Source organism: Rattus norvegicus, chromosome 3 (assembly GCF_021556685.1).
Source record: "Rattus norvegicus strain SHRSP/BbbUtx chromosome 3, alternate assembly SHRSP_T2T, whole genome shotgun sequence".
In the NCBI taxonomy this organism is placed as follows: Eukaryota; Metazoa; Chordata; class Mammalia; order Rodentia; family Muridae; genus Rattus; species Rattus norvegicus.
This window is the reverse complement of record NC_141536.1, coordinates 14998198-15025856: the sequence shown is the minus strand read 5'-3', so window position 1 is coordinate 15025856 and position 27659 is coordinate 14998198. Positions and strand designations below refer to the sequence as shown.

General features: G+C 47.6%; 1 protein-coding gene across 2 annotated transcripts in view; it reads left to right on the top strand.

Annotated features, from left to right (window-relative positions):
- Positions 1–27659, top strand: part of Stxbp1 (syntaxin binding protein 1) — a 61255-nt gene that overhangs the window by 8610 nt on the left and 24986 nt on the right. For both annotated transcript variants that reach the window (XM_087649644.1, NM_013038.4), the window contains 6 exon segments: positions 15731–15780; positions 17411–17492; positions 19499–19575; positions 20672–20750; positions 22467–22570; positions 25456–25604. In XM_087649644.1, the coding sequence (XP_087505770.1) occupies positions 15731–15780; positions 17411–17492; positions 19499–19575; positions 20672–20750; positions 22467–22570; positions 25456–25604 (541 nt within the window).

The window sequence follows — 27659 nt, the reverse complement described above, 5'->3', positions numbered from 1 at the left end:
TGGAAAACAGCCCTAGTTTAGAACAGCAAGTCCTAAGGTCAGATTGTTCAATAGGAGCAAGGGCAAGAGAAACAGCAGATTTGGGGGGGAATGTTAGCTTCCCTAGGCTGAGAATATGCCCCTCTCCAAGAATATGCTAAGAGGCAGAGGGCTTCAAAGATCAGGGAGAGGTCATGATGGAGGTGCAGGCTGGGGGCCATGAGATGACCTCAGCTGTTAGGGACAGGTCAGGCAGAGGAGAGGATGGGAAATGTGGGAGAATGAGTGAGGGAAACACTGATACTGCCCAGCAGGAACAGCCAGAGGCCCGAGAGTCAGCGGGGAGACAGAGCTATCCAGGGTGTCCGAGCCTTTGCCCTTAATTCCCAGTGACCTTGAGCCAGCTGTAGTTGTTCAGCTCCTGGGCAAGGCTCTACTCCCCAGCAAGGAGGCTTTGTAGTCCGGATACTTGAGTGTTCACCTCGTGTTGCTCCCCAAGGTTTAGAGTCAGGAGCTGCCTGTGCTCCTGGCTTCTTGGAGAAGGAGGCGTGGAGGTGTGTGGAAAGGCAGGGTTTGTGCTGAGTTAACATGGCTTTGGGAGGCATCTGAGGACCCCCCCCCCCCCGTCAGGCTCTTACCCACAGTAGGGACCCCGTTTACTCTGTCTGTTGAGTGAATCACCCCCTCGGGCCTTCTCCTGTGTGACTTTCAGGGACAGATAGCACTAGACTGGTGTTTCATGCCAGACAGACTGACAAGGGCAAGTGCGGAGGACTGCAGCAGTGGGGCAGCTCCCACACGGTGCTGGTTTTTCTCAGTCTCCTGAGGTTCCTGTGACGGCAGGAGGGCAGAGCTGTTGCTGGCTGGCAGCCCGAGGAGGAAGAGCTCACAGGTGTGGTGGTTCTCAGCAGGGAGGAGTGACCAAGCCCTGGCCAAGTCACGAAGGTGACTTAGTTTTTAGGGTAGCTAGCAGGGTTCAGAGACAAGCCCTGCTGAGGAGATAAATGAAGCATGGGAGCAGGGCTCTGCTGCGATTTGGGTCATGTCACCCTCTTGTCTTTAAGCGATAGGCCTCCAAGAACAAGCCTTTGTAATTACTCAGTAGGGAAGAGTGCTGGATGGACACACACACACACACACACACACACACACACACACACACACTAAATAAGTAAATAAATGTTTAAAAAATGACTCAGTGGTTAAGACTGCTCTTCCAGAGGTCCTGAGTTCAATTCCCAGCAACCACATGGTGGCTCACAACCATCTGTAATGGGATCTGACGCCCTCTTCTGCTGTGTCTGAAGACAGCTACAGTGTACTCATATATAATAAATAAATCTTTAAAAACAAAACAAAACAAAAACAAAATGCTCACCTTGTTTGGGCATAGAAGGCTGCTTCCTTAGGATCTTAAGATGAGGCAGCCAGGTCTCCAAGACTTTCGAGGTTAGCTTTGCTTTAGAAACTCTCGGGGATTTACCTGCTGGGAAATGCCCTCCATAGCTTCCATATCCCTCCCCTATCCCTGACCTGCAGTTTGGGTGTCCCGCCTCATGGCGCTCAGACTCCCCTTTCTTTCCGGTTATCTATCTGGCTTTTTCTAGGAGGCTTCCTTAACTTTATTATTCCATTTTTCTGCTTAAGTTTTTGTTTGTACCGTGATAGTCTATCAAAATTTCAAATGGTTCTTTCTTTTTTTCCTGGACTCCTAAGTCTTCTTTCATAGATGCAGTAATTTTTAGTAATCTTTAAACACACACACACACACGATCTCAATTTTGTCCCTTTTTTTGGTGCTAGTTTTATTTGTTTTAGTGCCTGCTTTCCATGTAGGAATTTTCCCTCAGATGTTCAGCAAACTGTGTTGTCTGCTCATGATTAAGAGTGGGAGACACTGACAGCAGTCAAGAGCTCTCAGCCTGGATGGGATGTGTTGTTGAGGGATCCCAGAATCAGTGTCTTTTCATCCGAGACTCAGAGTCCCCAAGTAATGTCCTCCTGCCCAGGAGACCACAGTCTACTTACAGGTATCTGGAAATTTAGTGAATGAAAAGACTGGCGGTAAGAGGGGGGTTCCCTTACCCCCCAGACATGGTTTCTCCATGCAGCCCTGACTGTCCTGGGAATTGCTCTGTAGATGAGGCTATCTCAGACACACAAATCTGCCTGCCTCTGCCTCTCAAGTGCTGGGATTGAAGGTCCTGCCTCTGCCTCCGGAGTGCTGGGATTGAAGGTGTACGCTATCATGCCCAGCTGGATGAGGATTCGTGAGGAGCTGTGTGTGAAGTTCATTTGTTCCTCTCTTTCCGAGGCCTATAGTGGGAATTCTGAAATTTTAGTTTCTTTTTTTTTGGAGCTGGGGACCGAACCCAGGGCCTTGTGCTTGCTAGGCAGGCGCTCTACCACTGAGCTAAATCACCAACCCCATAGTTTCTTTTTTAAAAACATAAAAATATAAGAATATGTTTTTGTTTTAATTCCATGTGTGGGGATTTGGTGATGCTTCTCAGCAGCTGACTGTGATTTGCCTCGTGCTCTAGCAGAGGCATGGCTTTGCCAGTTGCAGGTAGTTTCTGCGATTGTGTGATATTTGGAATTTTGGGGAACTTTTCAGTGTGCTTATAAATGCTAGGGCCCCCTAGGTGAGGTTCGGGGTTGTTGGGTCATTTAGGGAGGTCGGTTACAGTTTGTTGGAGAAATAAGGAAATTAGATTCAGGGCTGGAGAGATGGCTCAGCAGTTAAGAGCACTGACTACTCTTCCAGAGGTCCTGAGTTCAAATCTCAGCAACCACATGGTGGCTCACAACCATCTGTAATGAGATCCGATGCCCTCTTCTGGTGTGTCTGAAGACAGCGACAGGGCCCATATACATAAAAATAAATCTTTTAAAAAAAATTAGATTCAGAGATCTTTATCTCTTTCTCCTCTCTATTCTTTCTCTCCTATCTAGTGATAGGAAGTGAAGCTAAGGGGATAAAGGGTGGGATGTGAAGTAGCAGAGACCCCAACAGAGGCCCGTACTCACCAGGTGTCCTGGCTCCTCCAGGTCGAGGGGAAACACCATTGTTCTGCAAGTATGCAGCCTGCCCACATGCCTTACGCTGTCTCTCGTCGTAAGTTCTACAGGCACTTCGTGCTGCTAGCTCTGAAAGCCTCTGAGGTTCTGTGTTCAGTTCGCTAGTTTTTACTGCCCTCATTACTAAGTCAGGATGGATGGACACACTTGGACAGGCTTACCTTTGATGGATGCGAAGCAGCTAGCATGTCTGGTATAGAAAATCAGACCACAGACTGTAAAATGAGATATTAGTTAGGAGAACTGCATCCTAGGACAGAAAGAGGGAAGCGCCCATCAGAAGGGCTGGGCTTCCTCACAGCAAGTGACAGGCTCTTTGGGCTACTATCTTTTTTTTGCTCACCGATACAAGCAGTCATAAATGTCAGCATTTTAGTGCTGGTTATATGGGCAGCAAATAAGAGCTTAGCTACAGGTTAAAAACCAATATTTGGGTCAAGTGTGGTGGCACGTGTCTTTAATCTTGGCACTCGAGAGGCACAGGCAGATGGAGCTCTGTAGTTTTGAGGTCAATCTGGTGTTCATAGGGAGTTCTAGGCCAGGCCAGCCAGGGCTATAAAGTGAGAGCTTGTCCCCTCCTCCCCAAAACACACACACACACACACACACACACACACACACACACACCCCAAACAAACAAACAAACAAACAAAAAAACCACAAGTATCTGTGATAGCCCAAATCCAGGAATCTCAGGATGAACCAGCTTTCCAGACTCTAACGGACATCTTAGAAAGTGGCCATGGGCGTAGAGCCTTAACAGTTACACAGTGTGTAGTCATCTTCAGGCTTGCTTTGCTACTTTCCTGCTGCTCAATTGAGGCCAAGACCACCCAGCCCCCAACCTTCACTACGTGCTCCAGCAGAATGTCCCAGTCATGCTGGGTTCTTGGGGAAGTATGTAAGGTTCACAGAGAGCTGGAGAGAGCTGCCTCCTGTCATTTCAAGTGGAAAAGAAAAATAAAATGTGTGCATACAAACTCTGGAAAAAAATGTTGTTTAGGGGGAACGTGGTGGTACACACCTTGAACCCCAGGATTTGGGAGGCAGGGGCAAACAGATCTCTGGGAGTTTCAGGTCAGCCAGAACAACATAGTGAGATCCTCAAATGCAAAACAAAACGAGTTGTTTGGTTCTCCTCTACTGGGTTTTTGGAAACAGGGTCCAAGCTTGTCCTGAACTGGAAATGTAGCCAGAGATGTGAACCCCGGTCCTGTCTACCCTCCCAGCAGGCTTAGCCTTTATGTCCTATAGAGAAGAAAGACCCAGCAAAGGCTTACTCAGACAGATATTCTCAGAAGGCCTTCAGGGAAAGCAGTTTTAGCTGTTCTCAGCGGTGAGGGTCACAAGCTAACCGTCCTGAGGAAAGGTGACAGGAAGTGAATGAGCTGGAGCTGAGGAGGAGTTCCCAGGAGATGACGCTGGACCACAGGAAGCAGTCATAGTGCTAAGCTGAGGAAGGACGCAGGGGCAGATAGGGAGGCAGAAGGAGCGCTGTGAACAGAAGTCACTTGGTCTGTGTGCTCAGTGGGAGCTCGCATCCTGTCCCTTCTCTGGCCTGTCAGTACTCTTCTTTTCCGGAAGCCCCACCTTTTTCCCCTGCTTGAGTCTGTGCCCAGCCCAAAAAGGTGTTTCTTTTTTCCCAGTATTTTTTTTTTAATCTTTAGAAGATATTTTTGGAATTATTTGTTTTATTTTATGTGTGCATGTGTCCTGCCTGTATGTCTGTGAACCACATGTGTGTCTGTGGGCCTGCAAAGGTTAGAAGAGGGATTCGGATCCCCTGGAACTAGAGTTACAGATAGTTGTGAACCATCCTGTGGGACTCAAGCCTAGGTCCCCCTAAGAGCAGCAAATGCTCTTAGTCACTAAGCAGTGACTCTGCCCCCTTTATTCTGGTATCTTATTGTAATCAATTGCATGGACTTTAAAAAGCGTCGTCCTGAAACTGGCTCGTTCTGTGTTCTTATTTCTGGTGGGGCCGTTCTCTGCCTCTAGAAGCTTCCCCGAGGCTTTCTTCTCATGGCAGTGGGATACCACCAGACGTCTGTACTGAAGGTTCCAGAGGGACTTTCAGTCTTTGCTCAGATGGCTGGGTCAGGGTCGAGTCTTGGTACTGTTGATATTTTGATCAGGTTGTAGATGTTTAATAGCACACCCTGGCCAGGGCACTAAAAGTCTCCAGTCAAGGATTCCCTGGAGGTGAGTCCAAGCCCTGCACTGGCCTGCCCTGCCTCTGGGTCCCTGAGATGGAGGAAATACTCCATTGCCTCACACCTTCTTCTGAGTGTGATTTCTGTCTAATGTTGGTCTCTGGGGGAGCACTACACAAGAAATGTAACTGGGAACCATCAGACGCCACGTCTACTGATGTGGCTGCTGGCCATTTCTTGGGTCTCTGAGGTTCACAGACTTACTGCTTATCACAGGGTATTGCTAAGAGGAACTCAGTGGTTGACAGAGAAATGCATTCAGACTGGAGACCGATTGGAGTGTTGGCACATGTGCGCCCATGCTGGTGGTGCAAGACAGGCCAGTGCCTTTGCCTTGGCAAATATAGACTATCTCCTTCATCATTTAATCAATCTCTCTCTCTCTCTCTCTCTCTCTCTCTCTCTCTCTCTCTCTCTCTCTCTCTCTCATACTAAGAATTGGAACCCTGGGCCTCACCAGTGCTTGGTGAGCACTCTATCACTGAGCTGTCCTGCCTTCATTTTAAAAGTTGAGACTTGGAGTAAGTTGACTGATAGGCCTTCAACTTGCAATCCTCCTGTCTCAGGCTGCTGGATAACTGGGATTGCGAGTCCCACAGCCTCTCCTTGTTTTTTGTTTTTTTTTTTTTGTTTGTTTGTTTGTTTTTGTTTTTTGTTTTGTTTTGTTTCAAAGTATCAAAATAACTAAGGTTTTAAGAAAAAGGAAATTGTTTTCCTTTCTGTTTCCTGTGGCTCTTGTCATCTGTGTGACTTTTTATGACGTTACAGCTCCTTTTTTTTTTTTTTTTTCTGGAGCTGAGGACAGAACCCAGGGCCTTGTGCTTGCTAGGCAAGCGCTCTACCACTGAGCTAAATCCCCAACTCATTATAGCTCCTTTTATCTGAGACATACTGTGTTTGCCGACCTTAGGAAGAACAAGGTAACTCTTTTTATTTTATTTGTTATTGTGTCTGCTGTTATTGGGTGTTGATTGTTGAAGCTTGGGCCATGTCCATGCTGAGGAACTGTAGCCTCTAAGGTCCAAGGATGTCCTCCGTGCTGACCAGCCTGAGAGAAGCTTCTTGAACTTTGGCTTTCATCCTCACACAACAGGAATAGATACAGGATTTACCTTGAAAGAGAAAGTGGACTCTGCCCTGAAACTTGGCCCAGCAGCTTTTGGTCTCTGACAGCAGGCAATTTGCAGCCATGCATTACTTAGGTGCTGGCAGGCAGCCCGTGTCATAGATGCCATAACCTTGGGCATCTGAGTCGTATGTAGAATCTGGGTGTACCCGCCAGTGTAAATAAGCCATCGTCAAGCCGGCTTCAACCCCCTGGGCCTCCTACTTTCCTCTAATCCCCTACCATCCCAGAATCAAACTTAAACGTGCTAGGCTCTCAGCAGCTTCAGAGAGGGGGTACCCTGTTCCCGCCCTGTGGCTGATGCTTTGTGGTCTCTCTCACGTCTGCAGAGTATAGTTTAGGAGTAAATAGTAAATCAGAATTTTAGATAAACGCTGTTTTGTAAGTAAGTTGGGGGACCTGTCATCTGAAGGCTCTGTGTAGTCATCCTATGTTAAGTATCTACCTTTCTGCTTTCTTTCTTTTCTAGTGTGTATAATGTACTTTATTTTTAGACAACCTACATGACGTGGGTTTTTTCTTTAAAACAGTGCCTTCACTCCATGTAAATCATGATCAAAATAAAGTGTCAGCCTTATTTGTCTTAAGTCCTGGTGTTGTACGGACTGTAAGCAGCAGCTAGTTACGGTGACAAGTGATGGAAATAAGATTACATGAGCGTCCCCAACTGAGTACAACTCCCCTACCCCAAGTCAATGCCATCACAGAGGCGGGGACGCTCAGGGGCCTTTCCTTTGTCATCCTAGGACAGACCAGACCAGCCGCAAACTGTTGAAGACTATCGGTGCGTGCACATCTCTGTCTGTTTATTAAGACAGAGTCTCAGCAGATAGACCAGGGTGGCCTGGAACTCACAAAGATCTGCCTGCCTCTACCTACTAAGTGCTGGGATGGCATCGGGCTTTCTACAGTCTGTGCTGGCCTTGAGCTCATTAGGTAGACACGGATCTTGGATCCTTTCATGTTTGTTTGCTTGTTGAGACAGGGTCTCATTATGTCGCCCTGGCTGATCACAAACTCACAGAGATCCACCAGCCTCTGCCTTCCCATGCCTGGATGAACTTGGACCCTTAAAAAATGGTTGGTTTCTTTGGTTGGCTGGTTTTTTGAGACAGGGTTTCTCTGTGTAGTCCTGGCTGTCCTAAAAGAGACCAGGCTGGCCTCAAACTCACAGATCCACCTGCCTCTGCTTCCCAAATGCTGGGATTAAAGGCGTGTGTCACTACCGCCTGGCTCTAATTTCTTACTTTTGAGATAATTATTTAATTACTTCATTTCTTCTCTTCCCTTTCCTCCTTCCAGCTCCACCCCTTTCAGGCTCCACCCCCTTCAGGCTCCACCCCCTTTCAGGCTCCACCCCCTTTCTGCTTTGCTCTCACTCAAATTTACAAACTCTTCTTTTTAATTGTTGTTGTTGTCATTGTTGTTGTGTGTATGATGTATATACATGCATATATAATGTTTATACACATGCACGCACACAAAACACAACGGCTCTGCTATTTTCCGTCGGCCGCCACAGTAGTGTGCAAGAAATGACTTTATCTTACAATGCTCGGGTTTAATGTCTCATTTCTCCACCTGCACAGTAAGTTCTTTGGTTGAAATAAGCTTTTTTTAAATAGGTTCTTTTGTGTATTCACGTACATTTTGTTGTGTAGTTACTAGACACTTTGATCCCCTCAGCCTCACCGTTCTACTATGTGAAGTGAGGATGATTATACCCACCCATGGCTGGCTGTGTGTCTCCCATGGCTCCTGGGTAGCCCTCGCTGTCCTGGAACACCATCTCCAAACCAAGCTGTTTGTTGTTGTTTTTTGTTTGTTTTTTAAATGAGAGATTTGAAAAGAATTTTGTGATCTAATTTTGCAAAATAGTTGCCTAAGATGTGTATGGTGGTACACATCTTCAGTCCTAGCAGTCCAGAGGCAGAGGCAGAGGCAGAGCAGGCAGATCTCTTGTGAGTTTGAGGCTACCTTGGTCTAATAGTGAGTTCCAGGACAGCCTGGGCTACATAGAGAGACCCTGTCTTAAAATATAACAAAGCAAAACAAATAACGCCCCCCCCCAAGGAAAAACTCCAGAAAAATAAAGCAAAAATAATCTATGTTGGGGGTACAGTTTGGTGGTAGAACATAGGTTAGTCATATGCAAGATCCTGGGTCTGTCACTGGTCCAAAGCAACAACCCAGCAAGTGAGTACAGAGAGATTCTAAGATGGCGACTGTTCTGTCCTGAGCATTGCTTATGTCTCTACCTTTACACAACAGCACAGTCCTCACTGCATTCGTGTAAACATTAAGGGAAGAGTTTTCCTGATCCATCTGGTTTGCAGACTTGTACTGTAGGACAACCACTGTATTATCCGTCAAGAATGAAGACAAGTGTCCCAGCAGGCCCCGTGGGCAAACCTCCGAGACCTCTGTTCAAGCTGTGGTCTTGGAACTGGATCTTCTGAACACTGGGCCTGTGTGGGAATGGAGAGCCCTTGGGCTGAGTCACCTCTTTCAGCTCTGACCCAGCATAGACCACTATCCGTCTCACTCACAGAGCTCCACGCCTCTGTGCTACAAGCTTCTGTGGACGTTTCGGCAAATTATCATGCCATCTCAGATGACAGATGTGGTGGGACAGGAAGGGAGCTGTCACAGTGAAGGTGACTGGGGTTTGTGCGAGTCCTCATCAAGTCCTGCTACCTTAAAGACCAGGACATCTGTTTTCATGTCTGAAAATGTGCTCTCTAGAGCCAAACACTAAATACACTCCAGTTCACTAAAGTGTGTGCATGTAGTCCTGTGTGTGCCTGCGTGTGTGCATACCTGTGTGTGTGCCTGCACGTGTGTGTGTGTGTTTGTGGATATCAAAGGACAATGTTAGGTGTTGTTCCTCCAGAGCTGACCATCTTGCTTACCGAGATGGTCTCTGACAGGAACTTGGGGTTCACCTAAGCAAAGCTGGCTGTCCCGCAAGGCCAGGAATCCTCCTGTCTGTGTTTCCAGCACTTGGGTTGCAAGTACACGCCACCATGCCTGGCTTTGTATGTGGAGTATGAGGTTCAAACTCAGGTCTTCATGCCTGTGGCCTGAGGTGGGTGGCGCAAACATTTTGGTTGAGCACTTGACCAGCTCTAGAAAGCTCATGGTCTCTCTCCCTATAGAGGAGATCTGCAAAGTTAAGGGAATGAGATGGGATTATATGCTAGGAAATAGCCCAGGCCACTTGATTCTCCATGCTAAAATGGGCTCTAATCCTTGTTTCCTTTTTGGTATTGGATTAAAGAATGTAGGGCATCTCTAGGATTGGCTGTTAATAATACCCAGGACAAATATATGCTGTGAGAACTTGGGGGACGAGACAAGGCTGTAGGAAGGCTGCAGATGCACCAGTTAGGACGCCTGTGAACACTTGTGCTTGCTCTGACTTTCCTCATTGGGTCTCCGCATTCCCCAACCTAAATGTCTCCTGAGCAATGTCTTTTCACTGCATTTAAATTAAGTTTTGGTAGCAAAAGATATATTCAGCCTCAGTTGTTTGTTAAGTTCAGATAAAGCAGAGGGAGCTGGGCTGGCAGAGCACTTACTTCCCCTCCCACCTCACCACACCAGCACAGCCACAGGCAGGCACACCTTTCTGCTGCAGTAGAGAGCGCATCCTGTCCTGTGAGAGTCATGCAGTCAGGAGGTTGTTCTGCTTTTGGAATTTAGATGACTTTGACTAGAGCCTAGGACACCCGCACTTTGATGTGCCCCTCCGCACTCCAGGATCCTTCCCACAGGAGACGGCAAAGGACGCAAAGGACCGCAGAGGAGGCCCTCCCTCCACACAGCCGTTCCAGGGCACTGTGTCCTGTTTTCTAGTTGGTTGGTTTGTTTGTCTGTCTGCACTAACAGAAGCACAGAGCACATTGGGGTGTCCCAGCGATTAAAGCTAATCATGTTGTCTCAGAAAGGTGACATTTTGCTCTGCATTCCCCAAATCGCCTGCGTATCTGTACTTTTCAAAAACAGTTGTGTGTACAACAGTAGAGAACAAAGAGGCCGTGAATTTCAGTAGAGCAGTGAAGGGCATTTGGGAGGGTTTGGAGGGAGGAAAAGGAAGGGGAATTATGTAATTACATTATAATTTCAAAAAATAAGAAAATTAGCCAGGTGGTGGTCGCTCACACCTTTAATCCCAGCCCTTGGGAAGCAGAGGCAAGTGGATCTGTGAGTTTGAGGCCAGCCTGGTCTACAGAGCAAATTCCAGAAGAGCCCTGTCTCAAAAATTAATTAATCAAAAAGCTCTCAATTCAGGCATTCCCAGTAAGAAGGCAAGACGTTAAGGCACAGAGAGAATGGGTAACTTCAGGATCACAAAACAACAACAGAAATGAGTTGTATTTGCATTTGAAATGTTGACATGCCAGGCTTCAGTGGAATACAGAGAGTTCTCGTGCCCTAGATATGACTTTGTGATTGTGTTTACTTAAGTAAAAAAAAAAAAAAGAAAGAAAGAAAAAATCAGGAAAGAAGCAATTGTACAGTTGTAGGGCTGAAGAGATGGCTGATTGTCCTGCTGTGAATCCCTCCCCTAGAACCCTCAAAAGGTAGAAGGAAAGCCAGGCATGGAGGACCCCATAATCTCAGCACTCAGGAGGCTGAGGCAGGGGCATCACAAATTTGAGGTTGACCTGGACTACATAGTGAGTTTCAAGTAAAATAAAAATCCAGGCTTCCTGGTTTTTCTTAAAACTACAGTCACAAACCTCGAATTAGCTTTTAGAACTCTCCAGAAATGCTAAAATGTAGAAATTCACTTCCCTTATCTCTGGGAAAATACATGGTGTCTATTTTTCTCAAATTTTCCACCAACACCACTCCACCCCACCGCACCCCACCCCAGCTGATGACATCATCTCCAACAGTATCCAGTTATCTCAGCCCAGTCTACCCAGGTCAAGTGATCCATGCCCCTCCCCTAGAAGGGGAGGCGGGCACCTGATCTACCCTTTCTGATGGATCTACTTTTGTTTTTGCCAACACCAAAGGTTCTGGTATCTCACATCTTCCAGAGCAAACAGAACCTTCCTTTGCTTTCATATCACTGTTCTGTTAGTTTATTTGTTCTCCGCTACCTTTTAGCAAGCCTTTCTAAAAGGATTGTCAAGGTCATCTCTCTGTGTCCTGCCTCTCCCTCTAGTCTGCATCAGTTCTCGTCTCACTGAGAGCCCGTCAGAGTCAGCCAAGCTCATGTCCCTGGAGTTGTGGGTTTGTGTGTGCGTGTGTTGGGGGTGGGGGAGTCATTAGACAGGGCTTCTTTGTGTGTAGCTTTGGCTGGCCTGTAGACCAGGCTGGCCTCAAACTCACAGAGATCCACCTGCCTCTGCCTCGAAAGCTCTAGGATTAAAGGCTTGACCCGCCACCACCTGTTTATTTTTATTTTATGTGTATGGGTATTTTTCCTGTATATATGTCATTGTACCATTTGCATATAGAGACCACAAAGGCCAGAAGAAGGTGTCAGATCTCCTGGGACTGGAGTTACAACAGTTATGAGTCACTATGTGGGAGCTGGGAGACAAACCCCAAGTCCTCTGCAAGAGCAGTGAGTTCTCCTAACTGCTGAGCCATTTCTCCAGCCCCTAAAGTTTTAGTTTTTATTTGATTTTATTCAACTCCCTCTAATTAGAGCTATAGATGGTTGTGAGCCACCACGTGGGTGCTGGGAATGGAGCCCAGGTCCTCTAGAAGAGCAGCTAGTGCTCTCTCTACCCACTGAGCTACTTCCTCAGCCCCATAAAATAAAATAAAAGTCCTGGTAGTCTCCTACTGACCATGTCTCCTGTCTTTGCAACCCTCTAATGATCTCTGCCTCTGTTCCTCTGCTCCTGTCCCAAGTGCCAGGGTTTGGTATGTGTCACATGTCAGTCACATCTGCCTGCTTCTTGCCTTCTCCATCCGGTTACCTCCCCACCTTCCATCAGCACTCATCTGATAAAAAGGAGTTCAATTCCCAGCAAGCACATGGAGGCTCACAACCATCTGTAATAGGATCCGAGGTTCTCTTCTGGTGTGTCTGACAGCTACAGTGTGCTCATGTACATAGAATGAATGAATGAATGAATGAATGAATACATAAATACATACTTTTTAAAAAATCCATCAATGGATGAATCCACTGACAAGCTCCCGGTCCAGTGACTTGTCACCTCTTACCTCTGAACTATAGTGCCTCAGGGACCAAGCCACCAGCCCATAATCCTGTGGCCGGCCTCCATCCTGAGCCCACACCTCTTCAGCCCCAAGCAGATGTCAAGCATCTTTTCATTATTCCCTACAAGCTTTTGAGTGTCCTTCTTTCCTCTCTATCTGGTGGCTGCCCCTTAGTCAGGACTGACTTCCCGAGGATGGCCTTGCTCCATCCCTGTTTAGCTGAGTCCTGGACCCTTGCACGTTCTTTTCAAGGCACACAGGAGACTCTCCGGGAGCTGCTTTCATCCTGTTTTTGCTCCCATCATGAGCCTGGGATTCCTCAGGAGCTGGCGGAAGCTTGTGTTGTTCCTCCAGTGTCTGCTACACCGTGAATCCCCAGCCCACACTCACTGAGGGAGTGAAGGCGTGCACGTGTGTTTTCTATATCATTATTTCCAGTGGGCACACAATAGCCCATTACAGGAATATAACCTAATTTGCTCAAACACTTTGTGACCAATTTTTCACTACACCACACTATAAGTAAATTAAGTGTCTATAGGAAATATTTTTGAGTAAGCTGTGGACTATTGGGCTGGCATCCAAAATCCTAGGCTAGGTCAGTAGCTCAGTGGTAGAGCACCTGCCCAGTATGTGTGGGGCCCCAAATTCAATCCCTCAAAAGTACCACAGATGAGTCCCAGAAAGTAGAAGTATTTCTCTCATCTTTTTTTTTTTTTTTTTTTTTTTTTTTTTTTTTGGTTCTTTTTTTTCGGAGCTGGGGACCGAACCCAGGACCTTTATTTCTCTCATCTTAATCTTGCCTTTATATTTTAATTTTTAAGACAGGGTTACATAAGGCTATTTCATGCAACTGTGTACTATACTTTGAACATGTCCTCCCACCCAGGATGCAGTTTTATTAACATAAGAATGGGTATATGAAGTTAAAGAAAGACACAAACTATGATCTCAGCTATATGAAGTTACATAGAAAAACTGGTCTACAATGAACTAAAAGTTAAATACATTTTAAGTTGGCAAGATTACAAATGATCTTTCCTTGTTTCCCTTTCGTGGTAGGTACTGGGGATTGAACCCACGAACTTGTGTTTGCTCTCCCACAGTGTAGCAGACACTGGAGGAGCAACAAAGCTTCTGCCAGCCCCCGAGGGCTCACCGACTCATGATGGGAACTCTGGAGATAGTTTCTAATTATTACCTAGGCTGGCATCTTCTACTTCAGCTGCTTGAAACAAGCATTAGATGAATTTTTAATATTATTTATCTGTGTTTTTGCATTTTGCATTGTTTTATTTTGTGATGCTAGGACTCAAGCCCACCCCTTACACATGCTGGGCAAGTATTCCACCTCCAAGCTACACACCCCAGCCTTTGAGTTTTTTTTAAAGATTTATTTATTTTATGTGAGTACACTGTAGCTGTCTTCAGACACACCAGAAGAGGGCATCAGAGCCACCATGCGGTTGTTCGGAATTGAACTCAGGACCTGTGGAAAAGCAGTCAGTGCTCTTTTTTTTTTTTTTTTTTTGGTTTTTTTTTTTTTCGGAGCTGGGGACCGAACCCAGGACCTTGCGCTTCCTAGGTAAGCGCTCTACCACTGAGCTAAATCCCCAGCCCCAACAGTCAGTGCTCTTAACTGCTGAGCCATCTCTCCAAGCCTTGACTTTTTTTTTTTTTTTTGAGTCAGGTTAGTCTTGAACTCAGCCCACCTTGGCTTAACATTTAACATCTTCCTGTTTTGCCTCCCAACTGATATCATTCCAGGCATGACCCACCCACTACAACTTGGTATTTTTGTTTTTAATAATCAGAAGAAAAGTTCCTAAAGACTTGAGAACCTTTCATGAGAGGTTGGATTATGGATGGTCAGAAGCAGAGTTAAGACTCTCTGTGTCGGGTTGGGGATTTAGCTCAGTGGTAGAGCGCTTGCCTAGGAAGCGCAAGGCCCTGGGTTCGGTCCCCAGCTCCGGAAAAAAAAGAACCAAAAAAAAAAAAAAAAAAAAAAAGACTCTCTGTGTCCTAGAAGGGTAGGCAAGGAAGGACCTGAGTGCCTTAGACACCTGCTGATGTCTGCTGTGAGCCATTTTGTCATTCCAGGATAATGTGGGGCCTGGGCTTTCAGAGGGGCAGGTCATACTTCCTACCAGGCCTCGGGGGCCATTCAAATATATGCGAGGCCTCTGCGGCTGTTCTTGTGGGGTTGGGGTGTTGTAGAAACTCACCAACATGACAGCTGTAGTGAGACCATGGCATAAGTGAGCTCGGCTCTCCTGCTTGTAGAGTTAGAGGGAGACGTGGGCCTAAGTCCTGGTCTGAGCTTTTAATTTACTTACAGCAGTGATTCTCATCTAATATCCTAGGGGGAGGGGGTGGGGACAACAACTCACAGCTGTCTCCATAGGAAGGCTGTGAGGTCATTGGCCTCCTTGTCATGCTCTTTGAGCCCTTTCCAGATGTCATCTGATTCCAGACAGATTGGCTTCAGAAGCAGAAGGGACAGACAGCTGTCCTCTGTGAAGGCAGACATTAGGAGGGTTACAAAGATCTAAGACCCCTGCATCCTCCCTACACAGTTACTGTTCGTTCACTAAAATATTTATGTTAACATACACTGGTTTATTATTATTGTAAGCGAATCCATTACTTTTTTTTTCAGTTTATTTTGTTTGTTTTTGGAACAATATCTCCTTATATTGTCCAGGGTAGCATCCTACTACCTCTGTGTCTCAGACTGGCCTCAAATTCAGAATTTGCCTACTTCACCCCTGGAGTTCTGGGTTTGCAGGTGTGTGGCATGGCCAGCTCAGTCCCATCATAATGCCTACCGTTAATTACCCACATAGATAATCTCTGGGGTCTTTTGTTTGAAGTCAAAATGTCTATGGACCAAAGAGTTAAGGAGCCCAGGAAAGGCCTGCCTCTGTGGTGGCTGAGTATGGCTCTGTGAACAGGCCGGTTTGAACTGCCTGACTGAGGAGCAAGCATGGGGAAGATGCCCTAGTAGGCAGGTGTGGAAGTCCCTGAGATTACAGTAACACACTCTCTCTCTCTCTCCTCCCTCCCTCCTCCCCTCCTTCCTTCCCTCCCTCCCTCTTTTTTTTTTCCCTCTTTCTCCCCGAACCCTGCTCCTGTTTAGAGATCATGCATGATGTTATCAAGAAGGTGAAGAAGAAGGGCGAGTGGAAGGTAAGTAACGAGCAGCTCATGACCGACCCCAGAGGTGAGTTCATGTGTGAGAATAGCAGGGGCCGGAAGATGGCACAGCGGATAAAGTACGCGTGCTGTGCATGTGTAAGGACCAAGTTCTCGTCCCCACAGCCATTCAAGAATGTCTCACAGGATGGTGACCTGCTTGTGATGCCAGCACTCAGGAGGTCGAGGCTGGCTGGCGGGCTGGCAAGTGGCTGAATGCACCAGCAGGTTCAGTGAGTTCTGGGATCATCGAAGGCCTCAGCCCAGCAAACAAAGTGAGGGTTTTTGAGGAGGACACCTGACATCAGGGTGTGCATTCCCTCACACACACACACATGAGCATGTACATGCAAACATTCTCCCTAGCCAACACACACAAAAGAAGTTGGAGTTGGCAGCGAGGAGATAGAAATGAGTGTTTTCCCAGGCCCGAGGATGGCTTTGTGTATGAGCTTGGTCCAGAAATCTCTTCCCAGACATGGAGCGGGTGAGATGGCTCAGCAGGTAAAGGTCCTCTGAGGAAGGCGTCACTCTGGCCAGGAGCTAGTGGGACTCTTGGAACTTCCTCGCATGATGCTGAAGGGGCTACACTGTCCATTTGGAACTTCAGATTTCCCTGGAGTCAGGAACCCAGCCACATATGCCCAGGTTCATAGGGTGTGGGAGAAACTGGCAAAGAGGACTTTGGAGCCCAGTTCTGGCCCTGTGGGGTTCTGTTTCACTTCTCACAGGTTCTAGAGGGGAGGCCATCTGGCGGGAGCTCACTGTTCTGTCTCTTTAGGCAGGACTTTGTAGACACCAGAATTCCCAGCTGCCTCTGCAGAGGAGGCCAAGGGGCTGCCACAGAGCAGCAGAACCTTTCTGACCCGGCCATCCACTGCAAAGGCTTCCATGCACAGGGCTGTGAAGGAGAAGAAAAAGCCTTTTTACACCGTGGGCTTTTTCTCTCTACTGTGTGTGGATGAGAGGACATGGGGAAGATGAGGCGAACCCTGCAGGGTACAGCGTTCTCGCTCGTGTAGTCTGGGCAGAGTTGTGGGCTGGCGAAAGTAGAAATCCTGATGACAGCTGTGCTGAGCCCCATGAACCACCATGTGTGGACATGAGCCAGCCTCCCACGAGAGCAAGTCATGACCTGAAAATACCCAGAGCGGTGTCAGACATGATTCTCTCTTTTTTAAAAAAAATGATTTTTATTTTGTGTTCATTGGTGTTTTGCCTACCATGGATGTCTGTGTGAGGGCGTCAGAGCCTCTTACTGGAACTGGAGTTACAGACAGTTTTGAGCTGCCCTGTGGGTGCTGAAAATTGAATCTGGTACCTCTGACGGAGCAGCCAGTGCTCTTAACCACTGAGCCATCTCTCCAGCCCCCGATTCCCTCCTCTTTATTTCATTTTGTATAAATGCTTACAAGTATTTTCACAGGTTATGAAGTCAGGTGAGTGGGAGTAAGCACTATTGTCTGGAGGGTGAATTTGGAGGTAAAAGCTAGTGTGTGTTTGAGCATAGCTGCAGGCCAAAGGGAAGAGCTCCTCCCACATTCTACTTCCTGAGCATTCTCTTGGAAGCCAGTGAGAAAGGAAGGGCAGGGACTGCAGCCCTGAGCTGTCCTCTTCCTTCCAGGTGCTGGTGGTGGACCAGTTAAGCATGAGGATGCTGTCTTCCTGCTGCAAGATGACAGACATCATGACCGAGGGGATCACAAGTGAGCACGCACTCTCCACCTTCCCTTGCAGCATGTGCTACCCTCCCTATTCATTACTGCCCTGTGAATTTACATGCTTCCAACAACCCCTGTGATAAGACTGTAAGGCCCCGACTAGAGCCCTCACAGAATGCAGTGCTGGGTGCTCCTTAAGTGCATGATAAAGGAATGCCAAATAGAAGGACGGGCTAGGTGGAGAAAGAAGACTGGGGCTGGAGCGATGGCTCAGTGGTTAAGAGTGTGCACTGCTCTTGCAGAGGACACAGGTTCAGTTCCCAGCACCCACCTTAGGTGGCTCACTGGGGAATCTGGTGCCCTCTGCTGGCCTTCATGGGCACAACCCCACAGAAAGGCACACACCTATATGCATAAGTTAAAAATAAACATTTTTAAAAGCAAGATGGTGGGGCTGGGGATTTAGCTCAGTGGTAGAGCGCTTACCTAGGAAGCGCAAGGCCCTGGGTTCGGTCCCCAGCTCCGAAAAAAAAGAACCAGAAAAAAAAAAAAAGAAAAAAAAAAAAGAAAAGCAAGATGGCACTCTGCCCAGTAGAGGGGGAAAACAACACTAAAATACTTTAGGAGAGGTTCCCACCTTCATACTGATGAGGGATTTGAGTGCCCCAGATTAGGGCTGGGGAGCTGGGTGAAGCGGCAGAAAACTGGGGTCCCAGTGTGTAGTGCCTGTCAGCACAGCTGCTCCCAGAAGCACCTGCAGTAATTCCTGGAGTCTGAGGTGTGTGAGCCTGTGACCCAGCAGGCTCCGAGTCAGATGTGTGTTCCGAACTAACTCAGGGATGAGCTTAGCAAACACAGAGTTCCACAGAGCGTTGCTCACAAGAGGCCTGCATGGAAACAGTCAAAACACCCATCGAGGATAGAAAGGTTGGGGCTGGTGAGCCAGCTCGGTGGGCAAGGACATTTCCTGCCAAGTCTGATAAGCCACATGCGATCCCTGTGTCCACATGGGGGAAGAAGAGAACCAACGTTCATAGGCTTTCCTCTGACCTCCATGCACACACACGTGCACACATGTGAGCGCGCGCACACACACACACACACACACACACACTAACTCAGTCAGTAAACAAGTAGGAAAACAGAGGAGATGGTTAGTTGGATATGGTGGCACATGGCTGGAGTCTCAACACTCAGCAGTCAAGAGGATTACCATAAATTCAAGAATAGCCTGGGCTATGTACTGAGGCTTGGGCCCAGCCTGGGCTATGAGTGACATGCTGTTAAAAAAAAAAAAGAGCAGAATGCCCACAGTCCAGCATTTCTTACAGCAGTGGAAACAGACAACCTCTTACTGCTCACAGTTACACCACTGAGTCTGATAAACACAAGAAACAGGAAATGGCTAAGGAGATGGTCAGTAAAGTGCTGGCTGTGTAATTGTATGGTGGCTGACATCTAGAATCCCAGCACTCCAGAGGCAGAGGCAGGAAGCCACCCTGGTGGTCTACATTACCTGGGCTATGTCTATAAAGAAAATACGTAAACCAATGCCCCCGGCTTTGCTTCACCTTGGAGCTGCTAGAAGTGCAGTCACATGGACGAGGTGTTTGCAGTGCCTCATTAGGAGTGCACAGGAGAGTGTCTGTTCTGAGGCTCGTGACTCAGTGTCCGGAGCTGCCAGCTGAACCTTGAGCCATGTGTACTCGGCAAGTGCTCCATACCATGAGCTGTATCTCCAGCCCAAGACAGTTGGTGACAGATGAACCCGTCATGGAATCCTGGAATCTGAAAGGGGATCACTCAGATGAGAAGCTGAAGGGGCAAAGGGTCTCTCCTTGACAGTGCAGCACCTCCTCTGAGAACAGCTCAGAGGAAGTTAGTGGAGCTGGGAGATCTCAGTTTCTAATACCTCAGGGAAGTGAAGCAGTGGGCTTCATTCCAGGAAACACGTGCTTAAAAGGGCCGTCTGTGGGCGTGTGTGGTAGCCTGAGGGCCTGGCCAGGTATCTTGTCGTGTTCCTAATCACTGTGGGCTGTGTCTCTGTCTAGTTGTGGAGGATATCAACAAGCGCCGAGAGCCGCTCCCCAGCCTAGAGGCCGTGTACCTCATCACCCCGTCTGAGAAGGTAAATCCCTATGTTCCCTGCTCAGGCTGAGACCCCGGGGTTAGGCTGCATGGCACAGAGCGCCTGACATTTCTAGGTTAAGCATGCATTTAACATGCTGCTTTGTTTAAGTGTGTTGTCAGAAGCAGACAGGGTGGGAGCCTTTGTGCAGTGAGAAGTAAGGCATGTGTTAAGCCTTATGCAGCAGCTGTGCTGAGTGGACGGCCAGAGCTGTCCTAGTTCCCCCACTCCCTACAGGCAGGCCTACCTCTGGGCTTTGGTGTTTTATGGTTTGTGGGGCCTTTCTTCAGTATCTGGCTTGTCCTCAAAAAGTTCTACCTTGTTCAGATCAGATTCATACAAGGACTATTGCCCTCCTCTTGACTGACAGTTTTTGCCAACTGTATTGTTTGTTTTTTATTTTTGTCAACTTGACACACGTTAACCTGGGGAAAGGCACTTCAGTTGAGGAAATGCCTACACCACATAGTCTGTCGAGCACTTTCTTGATTAGTGACTGACACGAGAGGCCTAGCCAGTGTGGGCAGCGCCATTCCGCGGCCCAAGTGGTCCTGGGTAGTATGTATTTTCAAAAGAAAGCTGAGCAAGAGAGCAAGGCAGTCAGGAGCGCCCCTCCGTGACCTCTGCCTCAGCTCCTGCCTCTGGTGCCTGCCCTGACTTCCTTCAGCAATAGAGAGATACAGAACTGTGAGGCCTTCCCCTCTCCAAGTTACTTTTGCTCATGGTGTCTTAGCACAGCAATAGAAACCCTAAGGGCTCTTGTATTTTAAAAACATCCCCTAGTTTTCACATATTACTTTCACTTTCAAAAACCGGCCTTCAGGTAAGTTTCTCCTAAACTGCCAGAATGCCTGTATGGATCATCTTGAAGGTTTTGAACAGTTTTGTGAGTCCAGGTTCCAGTGGCCCTGACACTGTCATTCTGGAATAATCTTACCTTTAAGTGCTCAGAGCTGGTTCTGACTAAACACAGTGCTAGAGACATCAGAAACCGTTGCTGTAGTGCAAGGAGCCCAAAGCCAGTGGATTCAGTCAGATTTAGGTTGCACTGACTTCTAAAATTGAATTCAATGCCCCTTTTTTCCCCTGTTCACAGTCTGTCCACTCTCTCATCAGTGATTTTAAGGACCCGCCGACTGCTAAATATCGGGCCGCACATGTGTTCTTCACAGACTGTAAGTATTGCTGGCCCAGGCTGGCATTTCCCCACAGCTCCGCTGAGCCCAAGCCAGGGCAGGGCAGCAGAAGAAATGGGTGGTGCTGTAGTCATTTGATCTTCTCTCTTCAGCTAATGAGCAGTGTAAGACACACACATGCACAAGCATATACACACACACACATGCACAGGTGTACACACACAAACATGTGAGCATACATACATGCACAAGTGTATACACACATGGATATACACACATACGTGTGAGCATACACACATGAACAAGTGTATACACACATGCACAGGTGCACACACACAAACATGTGAGCATACATACATACATGCACAAGTGTATACACACATGGATATACACACATACGTGTGAGCATACACACACATGAACAAGTGTATACACACACATGCACAGGTGTACAGACACATACATGTGAGCATACATACATGCACAAGTGTATACACACATGGATATACACACATACGTGTGAGCATACACACATGAACAAGTGTATATACACACATGCACAGGTGTACAGACACATACATGTGAGCATACATACATGAACAAGTGTATACACACACAGATATACACACATACATGTGAGTATGCGCACACATGAACAAGTGTATATACACACATGCACAGGTATACACACATGCGCAAATGTACACACATACATGTGAGTATGCACACACATGTACAAGTGTATATACACACATGCGGAAGTGTATACATACACATGCATAGGTGTACACACATACATGTGCATGTATACACACATGCACAAATGCACATCCACAGACCCACAAGTATACACACTCACACATGCACAAGTGTATATACACACTTATGCACAATTATACACATACGTGCATGAGTGTATACACACACATGCACAAATGTGTAACACTATCAGAAGCAGGAGAAGAGCTGTAGTTTAGCTGTTTTTCTGATGAAAGATATCCCAGCAGGCTCCTCCTCTAGGAGTGAAGGGGCTGCTGCTGAGTAGAAATTCCTAGTGCCCCACTGTACATCCATTCCAGCGTCTCTGTGGCCTGTGGGCTGTTTCCCTGAGCTCTTCCGACCGTAACAGTTCCAACCGGCTGACCCAGAGTTGGCTTCCTGACTTGGTGCTGGTCTGTGTGTGGCTAAGTTTTTTGGAGTGGGGCAGCTACAGGGTAGAGTGGTAGCCTTGCCACTCCTCTCCCCCAGGGTAACCACAGCTGACACTGAGAATGCAGAAAAGGAATGTAACCTCGAAGATGAAAACAAACGGAGCACAGCGTTGGTGACCACCAACCAGTGGGCACCTCCTGGCACCTCAGGCTGTTTTTCCACCAGGGGCCTCCTGTTCTGTTGCTCTCGGCTCTTTGTCATCAGTGACTCAGATACATGTGCTTTCTTCCTCACCCTATCTCACGGCGTCTGCTCTTTGCTCTCCTTTCCCTGGAAGCAGCAGCTACTTTTCATTAGCTTCTGTATCACGGTCACAGTCGGCCGCTGTGTGCGGGGTTGAGGCCCCGCAGGTACGTTCCTGTCTCCGGGCCCCCCCACCCCACCCCGTGCTGGATAGCTGAGGACAGGGTGCAGTCATTACTAGGTGCCTTTTTAGAATCTGAGTGAAAAGAGGTGCAGTGACGTCATGGCTGTTGACTGAGCTGGCAGATGGATGGACTGCCGGCCGGACAGAAACCCTGCTGTCTTTTCTCATTCTTGCAGCATGTCCAGATGCCCTGTTTAACGAGCTGGTAAAATCTCGAGCAGCCAAAGTCATCAAGACGCTGACGGAAATCAACATTGCGTTTCTCCCCTATGAGTCCCAGGTGCGGATGTTTGTTTAAGGAAGATGGGCTGGGGTTGGGGATTTAGCTCAGTGGTAGAGCGCTTGCCTAGCAAGCACAAAGCCCTGGGTTTGGTCCCCAGCTCTGAAAAAAAAAAGAAAAGAAAAAAAGGAAGATGGGCTGCCGCAGCGTCTGCCCCATGTCGTCATCCCGCCCGTCCACCCTTACTGACTGCAGTGGTCTCCAGGCTGCCCAGGCAACAGTGGTCACTGGCCCTTCACTGACTCCTTAAATAACCCAAAGTAGCTGTTCCTAAAAGAGGGAGGAGGAAGGGCAGGCTCTAGAGCACCCATCTGCTGCATGGGAGGCTGTTTTTATTGGCAGTAACCCCAGCTTGTCATGTGCTGAGAGAGCAGATGGTCACCTCCATCATAAGCTGTTAGCACTTCATCCACCCTTACCCGGAGGTTCCAACAGCAGAGTCTTCCCCATGGAGAAAATAAAACTTTTATCTCCACAAAGGTAAAGCTGACTGAGAGAACCTGTCACATTTATTTGAGTACTTTAGGACTCATCCAAATGTTTTCTCTTGGCAAAAGGAATCAAAAGCCACAGGACTTGTATTGGTTCTGTGTCGTTGAAAGATAAGTACTGGATCTTTATAGAGCAGCTCCTAGCACTGTGGAGTCACAGCCTCTTGTTAGATGGGGGCTAAATATAGCCCGATTGGTAGAGCGGTTGCCTCGAAGGTGCAAAGCCTGGGGTTGGATTTTTATAAACTGAGTGTGGTGGCAAGGCTGTATTCCCAGCACTTGGGAGGTGCATGGCAGCAGGAGGATTGAGAGGTCAAGGTTATTCTCAGTTGTAACAAGTTAGAGGTGGGGCTAGAGAGGCGGCTCAGTGGTTAAGAGCACTGACTGCTCTTCCAGAGGTCCTGAGTTCAAATCCCAGCAACCACATGGTGGCTCACAACCATCTGTAATGGGATCTAATGCCCTCTTCTGGAGTGTCTGAAGACAGTGACAGTGTACTCATATACATGAAATAAATAAATCTTTAAAAAAGAAAAAAAAGCGCTTGCCTAGCAAGAGCAAGGCCCTAGCAAGGCCCTGGGTTCGGTCCCCAGCTCCGGAAAAAAAAAAAAAAAAAAAAGAATGGTGCCTCGGTGTTTCCGTATTTAGGGTATAGCTTGACCACTAGTATGGGGCTGTGCACAATAAAAAAGAAAAAAAAAACAAGTTAGAGGTGAAGCTGGGCTACATGAGACCCTGTCCAAAAAAAAAAAAAAAAAAAGAATGGGGTGGGGAGAAGGAAAAAGAGATGGGACAGATGCAGCATGAACAGCAGAGCTAGCTAAGAGCCTTTTTCTTGCCCTGAAGCCTGTCTCCTCTTGGAGAGCTGTATATATTTACCCACTTCTCTTAACCCCATCATCACCAAGTTAAACAAAATCCAGGTTTAGCACATACAAGCATATTATTTTTTGGAAAGCATGAGAAAGTAGGAAGTTTAAAAATCAGTTTTTAGGGGTTGGGGATTTAGCTCAGTGGTAGAGCGCTTGAGGCCCTGGGTTCAGTCCCCAGCTCCAAAAAAAAGAAAAGAAAAAAAAAATCAGTTTTTACCAGGCACACCTTTAATCCCAGCACTTGGGAGGCAGAGGCAGGCAGATCTCCGTGAGTTTGAGGCCAGCCTGGTCTACAGAGTGAGTTCCTGGCCAGCCAGGAATGCATAGAGAAACCCTATCTCAAAAATAAATAAATCACATTTTTTTTCTTTTTTTCTTCTTTTTTTTTTTTCTTTTTTCTTTTTTTTTGAAGCTGGGGACCGAACCCAAGGCCTTGTGCTTGCTAGGCAAGTGCTCTACCGCTGAGCTAAATCCCCAACCCCATAAATCACATTTTAAGGTAAACATATTCTCAACCTTATAATCCCAGCACTTAGGACTCTGAGGTCAGAGAAGCATCTCAGATCTAATACCAACATGAGCTAAGTAGTGAGTTTCAGGTCAGCCTGAACTCCAGAGTAAGGCCTAGTCTCAATCATCACCATCCTCACCACCACCACCACCATCGCCACCACCACCACCACCACCACCATCGCCACCACCACCACCACACCACCACCACCACCACCACCATCGCCACCACCACCCCTTTTACAAGGAGGTCCCAGTAGTTGACGTAAGTGAGAACTTGAGACAGTCCTGATAGTTGGAACACTCCATCTTAAAGAGAGATTTACAAAAGGGTGGGAGGAGCAGGAGGAGGAGAGTACTCAGAGCAGTTTGCTGAAGACAGGATATTATTAAACCTATAAAAAGCTCCCTTATTTGCCCACAGTTGTGGCACAATCTGCAGATCTGCCTGTTTATTAAAAGCAAACTCAAACTGGCCTATGAACCCTTGCACCGCCCTCCAGCATTGCTCACCAGACACCCTAGGTGCACACACCCTGAGATCTGGGGTGTATACCCTTCCCTCCTCACGACATCTGCTGGCAGCAAACACCTCACCTCCTTAAGACGATTCTCAGACCTCCCTCCTGCATGAGTCCCGGCACATACACGTGCACACGCGCGCACGCACACGCCCACATGTGTGCACACGCGCGCACACACCCAGCCATCCAGGGCACTCTCTGCCTGCTTTACTCTCTCCTCAGCTTACAGCTCTCAGCCCCATACGGGTCATTTCAGTGTGTTTAATGTCTTCCCCAGCCGTCCCCTGTTACGTGACAGACTCCTTGGGAGCAGGGATGTTCTGGTCACTAACAGTTGAAGTGCCTGGCACTGGGATAAACAAGAGCATGAGCAGGCTGTCAAGGGGATGGACGGATGGATGGACAGACAGACGGAATGACGGGTGGACACGGGTGCTCCTGCCGCTCACTGGTAGGACTTAAGCCCCTGTGTGGCTTGTCGCCCCTAGGTGTATTCCCTGGACTCCGCTGACTCTTTCCAAAGTTTCTACAGCCCTCACAAGGCACAGATGAAGAATCCCATACTGGAACGCCTGGCAGAGCAAATCGCCACCCTGTGTGCCACCCTGAAGGAGTACCCGGCTGTGCGGTATCGGGGGTAAGGCAGCATGCTAGACTGTTCTTGGTGGCATCGTGTGTGTCCCACAAACACCTGAGGTTAATCCCTAGCACCCATGAAAGCATGGAAGGAGAGAACCAGTTCCACAAAGTTATCTTTGAGCTCATATACGCGTGCCATGCTCATAGCCCAAAATAATTAATAAATAAATACACTATTACAATGTTCATCTGTTAGCACATTCAGAAAAGAGCGTGACACAATTCGGTTACTGAATAATTAAAATATAAACTCCACCACGCCACTACAGTGCGTATTCCCTAATTTTCAACCTCTTCGAAACGTTTGCGAACCAACTTAGCTTTGCAAAGGTTTTGAAAGTAAAATACAAACTCAGGCTTGGTGGGGCCATCTGCAGTCATAGCACTTGGGAAGCTGAGGCAGACAGATCAGGAGTTCCAGGTTGCCCTCAGCTAAAAGAGGAGGGAATGGAGTGGGCGTGGCGGGTGAGTAATTTTCTAAAGGGCAGTTTTTAGATTTTGTTTTCTGACAATTTATTTATTTTTATTTTTATTAGTGCTTTGCCTGTGCATAATATGCCTGTGCAAGTGTGCCAGATCCCCTGAAACTGGAGTTACAGACGGTTGTGAACTGCACGTGGTTGCTGGCAATTGAACCCAGGTTCTGTGGGAGAGCATCCAGTGCTCTTCTGAGCCGTCTCTCCAGCTTCTTTTTATATATATTTTGAGACAAGATTTCTCTGTGTATCCCTGGCTGTCCTGAAACTTGCTCTGTAACCCAGGCTGGCCTCGAACTCAGAAATCTGCCTGCCTCTGCTTCCCAAGTGCTGGGATTAAAGATGTGCACCAAAATATCCAATACTAAATCTTTTTTTTTTTAAAGATTCAAAGACTAGGGGCTGGAGCACTAGTTGTCCAGAGGATCTGGGTTTAATTCCCTTCATGTAACTCCAGTTCCCGGGCATCTGACACCCACATACAGATATACATGCAAGCAAAACGTCAGTGTACATAAAAATAAATATTTAAGAAAAAATAAAATTGTGATCTCAAAATAGAAGTAAAACCACTGCCTGGTCACCCCCAGCCTGACTCCGGCTGTGACCACCGCCACTGGGGGAGGAGGGCCATGATCGAAAGGAACCAGAGCAGCTGAGGAAGCTGTTTATTGGTCTGAGCTTTGAACCCACAGATGATAACTTAAGAGAACATTGTGAGAAATGGGGCACACTTACAGACTCTGTGGTATGAGAGATCCTCAAACAGAACGTTCCCGAGGCTTTGGTTTTGTGACTTCTCTTGTGTGGAAGAGGCAGACGCTGCAATGTGTGCTCGGCCACGCAATGTTGGTGGGCGCGTGGCGGAACCAGAGAGAGCTGTGTCTAGAGAGGATTCTGTGAAGCCTGGGGCCCATTTAACGGCGAAGAGAAGTTCTGTTGATGGTATTAGCGAGGATAGGGAAGCATGCAATCTGAGAGACTACTTTGACAAGCATGGCAAGACTGAAACATGGACGTTATGGAAGACAGGCAGAGTGGGGAAAAGAGAGGATTTGCTTGTGTCACCTTTGATGGCCATGGCACAGTTGATAAAAATTGTTGTTCAGAAATACCACACTGTTAATTGTGAAGTGAAAAGGGCCCTTTCGAAACCAGATGCAGGCTGATGGATCACAGAGAGGGCATGGAGGAAACTTTGGTGGAAGCGGAGGCTGTGGTGGGGGCAGCAGAGGCAGTTATGGAGGTAATGATGGTGGTTATCATGGGTTTGGAGGTGACGCTGGCAGCTATGGTGGTGGCCCTGGTTGTAGTAGTGGAGGAGGTTATGGAGGTGGTGATGGTGGATATCATGGGTTTGGAGGTTATGGAGGTGGTGATGGTGGATATCATGGGTTTGGAGGTGACGCTGGCAGCTATGGTGGTGGCCCTGGTTACAGTAGTGGAGGAGGTTATGGAGGTGGTAGATAGGGATATGGAAACCAAGATGGTGGCTATGGTGGTGGTGGAGGATATGATGGTCACAGTGAAGGAGGAAATTTTAGTGGAGGTAACTGTGGTGGTGGTGGGAACTATAA